This window comes from Nerophis lumbriciformis, linkage group LG21, assembly GCF_033978685.3.
Source record: "Nerophis lumbriciformis linkage group LG21, RoL_Nlum_v2.1, whole genome shotgun sequence".
In the NCBI taxonomy this organism is placed as follows: Eukaryota; Metazoa; Chordata; class Actinopteri; order Syngnathiformes; family Syngnathidae; genus Nerophis; species Nerophis lumbriciformis.
The window spans coordinates 11783982-11798547 of NC_084568.2; the positions used below are offsets into that span (position 1 = coordinate 11783982).

The window sequence follows — 14566 nt, forward strand, 5'->3', positions numbered from 1 at the left end:
AGACTTATGTCAACATGACCTCATTGCTTGAATGGGCGATGCGCACCCTGAACTCCATTGTAAAAATGTGTTTCTACATTTGTTCTATTTTATTTTATGCTTCTATCTACATGTTCACATTGGTTAAGTTTGTAGTTATGTTACCTTGATTTCGGTTATGGCGTCATTTTGATAATTGTTTTGTTTATGATTGTAATATTTGAATGATGATAAAAAATGTGTTGTTGTAGTTGCGGATGTCACCAATGCGGTGGTTTGAGGAAACACTCGGTTGATTTTCCAAACACGTCTTCCAACTACCAACATGAGAATGCTAAACAGGAAGTGCTTAAAGGTTCCATATGTAATAATTTCATGTCAAGTCATTAAATGGCCCTGATATGTCAAAAGGCATTAATAAATCATGTTATTTTTGAATACCTTTATAACTGATAACAGTTCAGCCGGGATATGCTCATTTCAAAATTAGATTTACAGCCCCGAAATCTTATTGTTTTCATTTTGATGCCCCGCCCTCCACCATTTGACCAATTAGAAAGTCTGTGAGTGTGTCACATCCAGGTTGCCAGTTACGCACCGCCCCCTTCGTCTGGCTACTGCCACTGGTAAAGTTGTTAAACATGTCAGACCTTAGTAAACCTAAAAGGCGTCGTTACAATCCTCAACTGATTCATGAAAGTCAGTAACAAAACGAGGATTTGTATCGGGGATGCCTATGAAAGATGGAGACAATTGAAGGCGGAGAATATTTTTTCATCTGACGCCAAACTTGCTAATTTCCTCCTTGATAGGTAAGTCAGGCATTTATGTTTTCTTATTACTTCCAATAAATGGAAGTATGGGATACTTCTCTTGTTGCCTTATTTGTATTTTGACTTTATTAAATGGATTTATATTATTATTTGGGGCAGCCGGGCCGGAGCAATATTTTTGCTTAATTAAAGTGTAATTAATAGGCTCCAGCGACCCCTAAGAGAATAAGGAAAATGGATGAATGGATGGATGGATAAAGTTTAATTATACATGTTAAGATGTGCCCTCAATTATTGGGTTTGGCCTAATTGTCTTATTTCCTAAACGCCTGTTTTCATTATTGAAGGCTGACACGCACAGCTGAAATGCATCCGTGGTTGATTGTGCCAATTTGTGTGTGGTAATAAAAACAGGTGCACTCACAGCCCTATGTGCTGTGTGGTGTGAACGCATAAACGAAGTTCTTGTCTCTCGTGCGTTTTTGATGATTATTATACGGTTCCGTTTAAATGGTGGTTTCTCCACGCAAATCCGCTTAGCTGTTTTCAACCTGCCAACAATACATAAACAATATAAAAAGACAAACCACTTAATGACGACAAAAGTTTTAAATTTTAAGAATGCAATACAGTTCATTGCATTCTTTGCATGCAAAATAGTAATCAATGTTCATTTTGCCATCATAACATGTTTGAGATGAAAATACATATATATAAAATGTGGCAGAGGGGTTAGTGCATCTGCCTCACAATACGAAGGTCCTGAGTAGTCTTGGGTTCAATCCCTCAATCTCTTTCTGTGTGGAGTTTGCATGTTATCCCCGTGACTGCGTAGGTTCCTTCCGGGTACTCCGGCTTCCTCCCACCTCCAAAGACATGCACCTGGGGATAGGTTGATTGGCAACACTAAAAATTGGCCCTAGTGTGTGAATGTGAGTGTGAATGTTGTCTGTCTATCTGTGTTGGCCCTGAGATGAGGTGGCAACTTGTCCAGGGTGTACCCCGCCTTCCGCCCGATTGTAGCTGAGATAGGCTCCAGCACCCCCCGCGACCCCGAAGGGAATACGCGGTAGAAAATGGATGGATGGATGGATGGAGTTCAAAATTAATGTTCCCTGAGAAAGTTAAAATAAAACTTTATTCTTATTATTAAAAATAAAACTATAAGAACAGTTTTCATTTATAACAAACATAAAAAGTGGATTAGGTAGTGCCTTTTAATACTGCATTTGAAATGTGCAACCAGTGGTGAGTCACCACCAAGCAAAAACCGCGCACGCTCAGAAAAGTAGCGTCAGATTTACCGCCCGTCCGAGCACCCACTGGCAGAAATGTAGATCGGCACATGCTATAGAGACAATAGTGGGTGCAAGTGCAAGCTATCCAAGTAGCATGTGGTTGCATGACTTGAATAACTTTGCACGACTACTTTCGCGTGGTTACTAATGAAAGGCTAATTGCACACGACAGCTCGGGTAGCGTTGTTAGTTTTCAACACCTTCTGGCGGCATTTGATGACTTTGCGGTAGTGAGAGAACACATCCTGGTTATCATAATGAATAACATTTGTTTTACTAACACAACTTTTGCGTTTACATTTGATAATAGATGACTTACCTCGCCTCTGGACGTCCTTCAATCGAATGCTTTCTCGACAGGTGCTGCAGCATCGAACTTGTGCTATTGCGGTATGCAAGCTCCACTTTGCAATGTTTGCATACTACTGCGTTTTCCTTCCATTCTAGGTGTTCCCACACCTTAGACAACTTTTGTCGCTTCTTAATTCCCTCGTTTTGCTATGGCTCTTGTCCACTGCTTTCTGCGGCGTCTGCCATTGCGAGTTATGTCGGCAAAAAAGATGACTAAACTCAAGCGTATTTAAAGGAGCGGTGTTGTGCAGTGTGGGGGGTGCATGATCTGGCGTAAACACGCTGTGCAATACCTACACGGTCCGTGCGAAACGTGAGCTTTGACTACTAAACGAGGCAAAATGCAGTTAAAAAAAAAACAAAACAACTTAACGTTCGTTTCAGCTCTAATAACATCGTTAATCGGCAATGATTTGTGGGACAAAATATCGTCCAGGAAAATGTGTTATCAGCACAGGCCTGCTTATTCTTCTGTGGTTCCGATACTTTTACACAAATTTGAGCATGGATCTGATACAGGGGCAATACTTAAAAATGTCAAGATCAGTGATTGATTACATTTTTGGTCACAATTTTTGAAACCAACTGCACAAATGTTAGTTTTTTTTATCCGAACTCGCAGGCCTGTTTGCAGTCTTATAGCAATGTCTGTCGGCTGTTTGCCAAACTCAAAACAATTCCTGGGATTAGGATCATTGACTGAAAGCTGCCTCCTTTTAACGAGTACTAATTGACGTGTAACCAGCAGCGCATTAGCCAAGGCCGCTGGACACCAGGTCAAAGGAGGTTAGACGAGGACTTGACCAACTTGCGAGTCAGTGTTTTTATCTCATCATCCGAGCGGTCCATGGATGCATCTGCGCTGGGTCCAATGAGTCGGGCCTATCCGACTGTGCTGTGCAGCCCCCGTGTAAACAAACGCAATCCATTTGTTGGCTCATGCGCATTGTTTGCATCGTCCACGGGAGGGAAATATTCTGCTGTAAATCCCCCAAAATTGCTGACATCAACAGTTAAGCCAAATTACTAGAATTTTGACAGCTGCATGTTTCATACAGAACATGTTTCTTATTAATTTATTTTTGTAAGTGTCTTTAACTTGCTTCCTTCAGTTGCTGGCAATGTTGGCACTGCTTTTTGTCAGATGCTCATTTATGTACCCTTCCATGTTTGTGTAACATAAACTCCCTCAAAAATTTACGTTTTGATTGAATTTAGACTTTCTAGGTTGCTCTGGACTGTATTGTCTGTAGGAATGGGTACCGTTCACATTTGAACTAATGCGGTACCGAATCGGTACCAATTTTCTGTACTTTTGTGAGTCTTAATACATGTTAATTGTTTGGTAATACAATGTTGTCTTTAAATGTAACATTTAAAGTAGCACTAAGTAACTTTTCAACCTTCATAAAAAAATGTTCACAACTTTTGAGATGATACATGGAATTACAACTAGTTGAATGACACCTCTGTCATGGTCTGAGGGGGTCTGTATCGCTTTTACTGGCACTTGGCGACTTTGAGGAGGGTTGCAGACACCCTCCCACACAAAAAAACTACCGGTACAAATGTGCTGATCTGCTTTACGACAAACGTCACTCCCTCTTTCTCAATTCGTTAAAAAGACCGTCTTTGCAAACGCCTGCGTGCCGCCAGATAACTGAAAGAAGAAGAAGAACGCTTTCGTGCAATTACTGCTATCCAAGCCGAAAAAACAACCAAAGAAACAAAGTTTTGTCTGAGGTAGGGTTGTACGGTATACCGGTATTAGTATAGTACTGCGATACTAATTACCGTATTTTTCGGAGTATAAGTCGCACCGGCCGAAAATGCATAATAAAGAAGGAAAAAAACATATATAAGTCGCACTACAGTATAAGTCGCATTTTTTGGGGAAATGTATTTGATAAAACCCAACACCAAGAATAGACATTTGAAAGGCAATTTAAAATAAATAAAAAATTGTGAACAGGCTGAATAAGTGTACGTTTAATGAGGCATAAATAACCAACTGAGAACGTGCCTGGTATGTTAACGTAACACATTATGGTAAGAGTCATTCAAATAACTATAACATATAGAACATGCTATACGTTTACCAAACAATCTGTCACTCCTGATCGCTAAATCCGATGAAATCTTATACGTCTAGTCTCTTATGTGAATGAGCTAAATAATATTATTTGATATTTTACGGTAATGTGTTAATTTCACACATAAGTCGCTCCTGAGTATAAGTCGCACCCCCGGCCAAACTATGAAAAACACTGCGACTTATAGTCCGAAAAATACGGTAATCATTTTCGGTACAATACCGTCTCTGAAACGTATCGGTCCCGCACCCGCCCGCGTCGAAGTCACGACTTGTGTTAGTGGTGGTTTACGAGCAGGTTCGGCGGCACGCAATCAGGGAGTACTTATAAGCAGACAGTGTGTAGACAGAATAGGGAGAACAAACGCATTTTGGCATAAAAACTAAAGATAAAGTTGAAGTTATAACACTAAAACGCCCTCAGGAAGAGATGCTTTAAGACATGGCTAGCAAGCTAGCTGCTAACGTCCGTCTGCAGTGTTTTAGCTATTTCTAAATCACTAATCCTGGTCTCTATGGCGACAAATAAAGTACGTTTCTTACAAGTATCATCCCTGCAGGACGAGGAATAGCTAAACATGCTTCACTACACACCGTAGCTCACCGGCGTCACAATGTAAACAAACGCCATTGGTGCATCTACACCTAACATCCACTGTAATGATATCAAGTACAGCCACGTATCTAATCGATACTACTATGATTCAGTCTATTTTTTGGCTTCACAACATCTTCTTTCGTTTAAAAAAAAATTATATTGTGTTTATAAACTCAGGAAATATGTCCCTGGACACATGAGGACTTTGAATATGACCAATGTATGATCCTGTAACGGATTGATACCCAAATTTGTGGTATCATCCAAAACTAATGTAAAGTATCAAACAAGAGAAGAATAAGTGATTATTACATTTTAACAGAAGTGTAGATAAAACATATGAAAAGAAAAAGTAAGCAGATATTAACAGTAAATGAACAAGTAGATTAATTATTAATTTTCTACCACTTGTCCTTAATAATGTTGACAAAATAATAGAATGATAAATGACACAATATGTTACTGCATATGTCAGCAGACTAATTAGGAGCCTTTGTTTGTTTACTTACTACTAAAAGACAAGTTGTCGAGTATGTTCACTATTTTATTTAAGGACAAACTTGCAATAAAAAATATGTTTAATGTACCCTAAGATTTTTTGTTAAAATAAAGCCAAAAATGCAATTTTTTGTGGTCCCCTTTATTTAGAAAAGTACAAAAAAGTACCGAAATAATTTTAGTACTAGTACCGGTACCAAAATATTGATATCGTTACAACACTAGTCTGAAGAGATAAAAAATAAAAACGGAGCCTCCTCGGATAAAAGGACAGTCAGGATCAACATTGCCCCAGCTTTCACTCAAAGCTGAGGGATTTTCGACCAATGCAGCATTGGTTATTTTCCTGCTAAACTAATAAGTGACTTTTGATGCTCAAATCAAAATAATGTTATTGTTAGCTATCGGAAATGTGCATGGTAGCAATAAATAGCCACCAGTTCGATAGTTTCACTACTACTTCCTTTGAAAAAAAAACTCTCCCGCCGGAATTTCTTTGCTTCGGACCTGCATCCGCCCCGATACATTCATGGTAGTAGTGTCATGTTGGTAGCGCAATCCAAGATCACTTCTTGATAGTGTTTGCTATTCAACATCAGCATAGCCATCATTCTAAACACTGAGACAGTCTAAGTTGATTGTGTTCTTCATGGTGTTTTTGAAGCGGCACCTATTTCTTCCTCAGAATTTTCAACTAATTGGAAGTGTTTTGCCAAAAGGATTCTTTGTAATCCGTACATTTTGGCCAAAATCAGACAAAGGAAACCATTTTGAAGTTGTCTTTTTTTTTTTTTTTTTAGGTTATCATGCCATGATTTTAGATTTTATTACAACATATTACACGATATACATCCATTCATACATTGTATTACTTTACTTTATTTTCACGTAAAAAAATAAATATTTTAAGGTGTGGCAACCACTTTTATTTTATTTTGTAGTAGTAGCTACTTCCTTGTTCATTTACAGAAGATTCCTATGTTTTCACTATCGAAGTACGCATGCAAGTGACGTCAAAGCCACTTTGGGGTCACGTTGGGGCCTGTGCGCATTTACACAGGAGTCTGAATAAGATCACCTTTTAGTTGCAGTGTAAACAGTCGGCTGAAAAAAATCAGCTAGCGTTGAAAAAGACAGGATGGACGAGCTTCACGCAGCCCTGGTCGGATGGGTATGTGTCGGACACTTCGGTCTCCATGGACGGATTCTCGCTCATCCGCGGGGACCGGATATTAGCCGGGTTTTGTGGGCGGCCTGGGATCGAGTGGGCTGTCTTTGTTGCTTTATTGGGTCTGTTCCTGTCTCTGGCCAACACTGCAGAAGCCACCGCCGTGTATGTGGCTGTTGAAATGTTTTTGTTGTTTGTCTACGCATGTGCACAATATGTATTATTTATTACTCATTTTTTGGTTTATTTTGGAGCTGTTTGTAGAAATGGCCCTGCTGAAGTAGCATCTGGTTGCATCAGCTCTTTGCTCTTTTTAATGTGTCTTATGTCCTTTAATGCTTCCAAGATGGCGCCTGCGAACGGCCGCCGGTACTGCGCGCTCTCGTAGTTTTTTTTCGGTATTTCTTACATTGGACTGAGAGCACAGTAAAACTCCTTGTGTGTCAAAAAGGAACTGCACTTTTTTTGGAGTTTTGTCATTAAAAAAAGACGTGTGTTCTTGTCTCTCTTTATGATTGCGAACAATAGGTAATATTCCAAAAAAGTGCAGTTGCCCTTAACCTGGCCAATAAAGCTGATTCTGAACAACAGAAAAAGAGACTGGACTGTACTGACTTCAGGAGCCATGGTCTCATCTAGTGACCAGTGCTACTGAATTATTGATATTTTTGGTTCATTTTTTCGTTTTTATGCTTAATGTGGGCCAAACATATATAAAGTATACTTTTAAAAAATCTGCTAGAGAGTGAAGCTGCAACATTTGAAGTGTGATGTGGCAGAGGATGACTAATCCCAACTTCTGTATTTTATCTTCCACAGTTGTCCGGGAGTCACCACCCTAGTTCCTGTTCATCCAGTTGGGCCAGTTGCTCCTATCCACTTAGCCGCCGGGAAGTGCGACCAACGCTGTGCGCAGCCTCTATGGGACAATAGCAGAGGGCATCCACGCTCCTTCCTCTTCCTCCATCCCCTCCCCCGCTCTCCACAGATGCTATCCCCCTAACAAACATTGTCACCCGCCCACACACACAGACAGTCCTCCTCCCACGCCGGTCACGGTGCACTCCCTCCACCACCGCCAGTCAGGCAGCGAGCGGCGGACGGAGGCTGTGTAATCCTGAAGCACGGCCCGCCTACGCTCTCTTTTTGTGATGGCGACTGTTATTGTGGCTGCCGGAGCCCCTCTCCGGAGGCGCAGGGAGGAAGTACAGGAGGCGGTGTGAAGGGAGAAGGGACACTTATCATCGGACTTCTGGAGGCTGCGCTTTGAATGCGCGTTCATGGGGCGTTGAAAGCACATGATGTGGCACCGGCTTCGCCGCCTCTTGCCAGTCAACGATTGGACCAAAAGTCAACTTTGGAAATATTCGGAACATACCTAACCCGCGGCAAAGGAATGCAGTGAACATGGAGGAAAGTACTTTTTGACTTCTATCCTGATTGTTATCCTAATATCTTTGCTACTGGTGGTCACAAAAGACGAACGCCACCAAAAGTGCCTTTACTTTTGTACTCCTACTTTATACTGTCACGTAATTCTGTGACGTTACATGCCACAAGTGAACAAATAGCTGACAATCTTCACTGTAGTTTTGTAAGGGCTGCCAAGCAAACTCCTGTCCACGCCAGATAGGCCTCAGACTGTCTGCGTAGCCTCGTCCCGCCCGTCGCCATGGTTAAGTTGCAGTCCAAATGGCGCTACCTGTTCATGTTCCTGGGCGTCCAGCTGGTAGTCATGGCGCTGCTGTCCCGGGAGGGCTACCAGAAGAGGGTCACCTACTTCATACGCATCTTCCGCAAGTCGGACGGCGCGGCGACGTCCGCCCGAAACCAGACCGCAGCCAATGTGCCTGGAAGTGACGTGTACGCGAACCTCTCCCTACTGTCCAGAGGTCAGAACAATGGAGAGGTGGTTTACTACTGCCCCAAGACCTCCCCTCTCACAGGTGAGTCATGCGAGAAGACCTCCTTCTTGGTGCCACAGGATTTCTTGTGTTCTTTCATGTCCCGGGCTGGCTCATCTAACCAGTTACTAACGAGCTCCTAACTCAGGGGTCAGCAACTCAAAATGTTGAAAGAGCCATATTGGACCAAAAGTACAAAAAACAAATCTGCCTTGAGCCGCAAAAATGAAAAGCCTTATACCGGTAAGTGTTATAAGGAAGGCAACATATGATGTGTCTATATTAGCTATAATAGCCTACTATCAAAATGACTGTGTCGCAAATCTTCGTTTACAGAAATGTTGAAGTGTAATATTTATTCTACACATTTTTACAACATGTGAAAACATTAGTGAAACTGAGGCTTCTGGAAATTACTGGCTTAGAGTGGCCAAAGGTAAAGATGTGTGTCCATCCATCCATTTTCTACCGCTTGTCCCGTTCGGAGTCGCGGTGAGTGCTGGAGCCTTTCTCAGCTGCATTCGTGTGTCCAAGTTAAAGGAAACGGCAAAGCTGTATTCTTCTGATAGATTTATTACAATCTTTGCAAGCTGGGTAACGTTTGCTGTAGTCTGGAACAACATGGTAACGTTTGCTGTGGTCTGGAAATGCAGCCAATATTACATACAGATAATGTGTCATGAGCTGTGTTCTGAAAATTACTTTTAAAAATAAATTAGTTACAGTTGCTCGTTGACTTCACCAACAAAGTAATTGAATTACTAACTGAATTACTTTTTAATAAATGTAATTAATCACTAGAGGAAAGTAATTTATACGTTACTTAAAAAACCCAAACTATAAATATCTAACATATGCATTTCTGAGGTGTGTAATATAAGGGCACAGTGTGCGGAGTCTGTGCTTTTAAAAGGCGGGGCCTGGTGTAAGTGTGATGTCCCTGAGGACTTCAATGGAGCTGTGTTTGTTAGCAGCGCACTTTGTCGGATTTGACACCAGCTCTTTTGAATCTTTTCACCGGATTGGGTTGCCTCTGCTTAATAAAGAGATTGAATGTGCTTTGATGGCTGTCATATCTTATTGTCAACAAACGGGGTATTGTTTGGATGACATGTTTGTCACTTTAATCATTGTTTGTTGTGCGTATGGTATTTTCTGCTGTGTCAAAGTGTGATGGTGCCTCTTCCTGTTTGATATCAAGTTCATGTTAGTGCGGTGCTGTTTGTTGCTTTCACGGGTAAAAAGATATTTCCTGCATTGAACTTGCACACTTATGACGCTGTCTTGTTGTCGACATTAAACCACAGCAAAAGCAGCGTGCCACTTTACATAAAGTCGCTAACGGCATTGTAACGGACCTAAAAGTAATTAGATTACTCGTTACTAGTAAAAGTAACAGTGTTACTAACGCCGTTATTACAAACACTGGTCATGAGACATGCAAATATAAATTAAATACACAGAGGACATAAGTAAAGGAAATTAAATGAGCTCAAGTATACCTACAAACGAGGCATAATGATGAAATCTGTACATACAGCTAGCCTAAATAGCATGTTAGCATTGATTAGCTTGCAGTCATGCACTGACCAAATATGCCTGATTATATGCCACTCCACACAAGTCAATAACATCCACAAAGCTCACCTTTGTGCATTCACGTACAGCATAAAACCTTTGGTGGACAAAATGAGACAAAGAAGGAATGGCATGAAACACGTCTTTCTGGGGCAGCGTCCGAGAAAGTTATACAAACTGTTGCGTCACAGTCCACACAATTATGGTGAGTTAAAGGGCCGCCGAAATTAGGACAAAAAGACGCTTGCCAAATACTGTCATCAGTGAAGCATGTTTAATACAAATAGTGTGCTTTCTAACAGTTAGGAATGTTTGTTTCATGTTTGTCCTCCTATAGAAACCATATTAAAACAAATTATATTTTTCCCCTCATCTTTTTCTATTTTCATACAATTTTGAAAGGGCTCCAGGGAGCCACTAGGGCGGCGGTAAAAAGCCGCGGGTTGCCGACCCCTGTTTTAGCTAGTGCCTAACTAGGCACTTCCCACTGTTGCATTTATGCTTGGTCTTGTGTTTCTCATGATTTTTTTTCTGTTTTTGTCTCATTACCAACCTTGGCCTTCACTTGAGGTTCCCCAAAGCAGGCATTGCTCATCAATAAATCCAAATGCCAGCAAATGAGGTACATGGGGAGCAATTTATAAAATCCCCGACTGTCACTTGGCACCGACCGCCAATTATGTTTGTACTTTTATTCACTCCAAGAAACGCTATTTTGCACTTTATCCACTTTTTGCATATACACTGTAACTGTGCACGTGTCCAATACATGCCATACATCACATACAACAAGGAGGACACAATTGCTTAACAAGTGCTTAACGTTACACTCATACGTTAACAGTAGCCTCTTGATAGGTTAGCATCTTTACTGAAGTACAAAACCAATGATCAAACTTTGGATGTAACGACATGAACATTTTATTTTTATGTCGTTAAAAATAAAACGACATAAATGTACTCAAAGTGCACTGAATTTTTGAATCAAGTTTTATTTAAAAATAAGTAATGATGATAATTAGACGCACACTATAGTATCTTGGCGGAACAAAAATAAATATTGTTCTTGCTTCTTAAGTGCCGTATTATTTTCGTGTTTAATTATGTTGATTTTTTTCTGTTTTAATTTGTGCAGATTTTAGAGTGTTTTTTCTCGAGTACATATAGATCAATAGATCTATCACTCTTAAATATATTAGTTGTTCAGATAGTAGGAGTGTAAAAAAAAATAGATTTTCCAATTAATCACGATTCTTATTTGTAACGGTTCTTAATTGATTAAAAACATTTTTTTTTTCATTCTGAGGAAATTAGTGTTAGATACTTCTCTTGTGGCCTTATTTGCATTTAACTTTATTAAATGTTTGGGTAGAATTTAAAAAAACAACAACAAAAAAACAGTTTTCTTTTAAGTAATATAAGAAATGTATCAAAGCTTTTTATTTTATGAAGGAATGCAGTTAATCATAGAACTGGCACTTAATGTTATTAAAAAAAAAAAGTATGGATTTTGAATGGGGAATCGATTCTGAATTGAATCCTTAGCCTCAAGAATCGAATCAAGTTGAATCGTGTGGTGCCCAAATATTCACAGCCCTACCAGACAGCAATATTTAGTTTGCGGTATGTTGTTTCTTCATACACAAATACGTTATAAGTTCAGGAACTTTTGAGTTCCTGGAACCTTTAGATTTAGACCTTTTTAGATTTAGACAAACTTTAATGATCAAGGGAAATTGTTCGACACAGTAGCTCAATTACAAAAGGAAGGAGAAGGACAACTTAACACTCAAAAGGGCGAAAAGAATAAATAAAATGTAGACCAACAACACAAGAGAGTTAGCTTTTATACTTATACGAGTCTTGTTAGCATTAGCATTTGGTTCACTCGTGTTGAGACGAATAATTACGCCCATGGCGTGTGGTTGACTACTTTTACAACGTGTAACAAAGTAAATAGTGACTATTTGATGTTATTTACCCTCGTTCCATTCGTGTACTGTCTCTTTTATTTCACATTATCCAAGAAAGTCTGATTAGTAAGCAGCTGAGGTTGCCACTTCGCGACTGAATTCTTTGTATTCCTCTGTCAATTATTTCAAAATAGTCCGTCCATTTCTCGTAGCTTTGTGTATTAAAATGAGGTTTGTAAAAAAATAAACCGTGTACTAGTTTAAAGACTATAGCTGAGTATAAACATTGCAAGGTGGTTCCACTGATCAGCGTTCTTCAGCAAACAGATGCCACACTAAAGTTCCTGCAAGTCAAAAGTTTGTTTCGATCTTCTTTCTCTCTGTTGTCAATGTATGTTTTAATAGAAATAAAAAGTCTCGCAGACCATAATGGCAATCGTGTGTTCGAAAACAAAGTTTTTAGGAATGCCCTAACTTTGTTCAACCAATTAGTGGTTGACAGCACGGACCGCACCCCCTCTAAGGTTCCTGGAACTTTTCAAAAGCCCCACCTCTCTGTCATGTAGTTTATGGTGGATACTAGGGCTGCAACTAACAACTAATTTGATAATCAATTAATCTGTCGATTATTACTTCGATTAATCGGATAAAGGATACAAACTACATTTCTATCCTTTCCAGTATTTTATTGGGGAAAAAAACAGCATACTGGCACCATACTTATTTTAATTATTGTTTCTCAGCTGTTTGTAAATGTTGCAGTTTATAAATAAAGGTTTATAAAAAAAAATGAATTAAAAGTAGCCTCTGCACATGCGCATAGCATAGATCCAACAAATCGATGACTAAATGAATTGCCAACTATTTTTATAATCGATTATAATCGATTTTAATCGATTTAATCGATTAGTTGTTGCAGCCCTAGTGGATACACAAGGTGAACTCGATTTACCCGGGTAAATGGGAAAGTTCCTGCAAAAGTTCCTGCCTATGCCTAATATCTCTTGTATTTATATTAACATTTAAGCTAACTAGCGACCGAGTGCTAACTTGTGAGTCTATTAATGTGCGGTTATCAATCACGATTTTATGATCATTTATTTTAAAAGGAATTACTAACCTTCACGGTGGCAGAGGGGTTAGTGCATCTGCCTCACAATACAAAGGTCCTGAGTAGTCTTGGGTTCAATCCCGGGCTCGGGATCTTTCTGTGTGGAGTTTGCATGTTCTCCCCGTGACTGCGTGGGTTCCCTCCGGGTACTCCGGCTTCCTCCCACTTCCAAAGACATGCACCTGGGGATAAGTTGATTGGCAATACTAAATTGGCCCTAGTGTGTGGATGTGAGTGTGAATGTTGTCTGTCTATCTGTGTTGGCCCTGCGATGAGGTGGCGACTTGTCCAGGGTGTACCCCGCCTTCCGCCCGATTGTAGCTGAGATAGGCTCCAGCGCCCCCGCGACCCCAAAGGGAATAAGCGGTAGAACATGGATGGATGGATACTAACCATCAGACTAGATGTGACCAATGTAAGTATGAGCATGAACTGATGAAGCCTACTCTGATGAGAGGCGAAACGTCTTCGAAGACAAACCAAATAGTCCAGTTGCGATCGATTAAATGCACTGAGGTAACCATTGGGAATTTCATCGCAGTTTATCATTGTACCATACCATGCCATACCAACTTTATTTATAAAGCCCTTTAAAGACAAGCACAGTTGAAAAACAAAGGGCTGTACACCACAAAGAAATGAAGGCAAAGGACAGACTAAAAAAATAACGTTTAAAACAGAAATAAAAATACACATTTACACCATTTACACATTGTAGTCTCAAGACATACATTGAACAGTCCGTTTTGCAACATCGGGGGGTCTGTTTTTAAAGGTTGCAGTTTTACATCCGTTAGTCCATAGTTGATGAAGTGGCCCTCTGTGTCACTTGCTCAAAAGTGTGATGTGCACCTTGTGGAGGCAATTGAAACCCTCGAGATATTCGGTCCAACTCTCATCTGGTGCACCACTTCCCTTTGCTCCGCCACAAAGTGTGCTCCGTGTGACTTAGCAGATGTTCCTTGCTCAAGGGATTTCCCTTCAGAGATGCAAGCACTCCAAGCTGCAGCTGCCCCTCAGCCATGTCATGTAGCCAAACTTCAAACCTACCATCTCTGGTTTGGTGTAATGACTTTCTTTCAGGAGGCCTCCTCTCGTGCCGCGCACGTACATTAGCTGTCAACATCATTTTGTACTTAAACTACTTTTGGATAACAGGAAACTGTCATTGTTAACATTCTTACATGTGAGCATCGCAGTTAATGGTTGTTACCGAGCTGTCTGTGAACGCCTACTAGAGATGGTATTTAGGAGGGATGTAAAAGTATCAAATCTCACGGTACGATAATATCACAGTATTAAG

At 40.3% G+C, this 14566-nt stretch overlaps 1 protein-coding gene across 1 annotated transcript in view; it reads left to right on the forward strand.

Annotated features, from left to right (window-relative positions):
* The window catches only part of LOC133621150 (beta-1,4-galactosyltransferase 3), a 46408-nt gene that overhangs the window by 15219 nt on the left and 16623 nt on the right, over window positions 1–14566 (forward strand). Inside the window, exon 2 of the mRNA XM_061983053.1 lies at window positions 7577–8703. Coding sequence (XP_061839037.1) covers window positions 8430–8703 — 274 coding nt within the window. The 5' untranslated portion in view covers window positions 7577–8429. The remainder of the gene's footprint in view (window positions 1–7576; window positions 8704–14566) is intronic.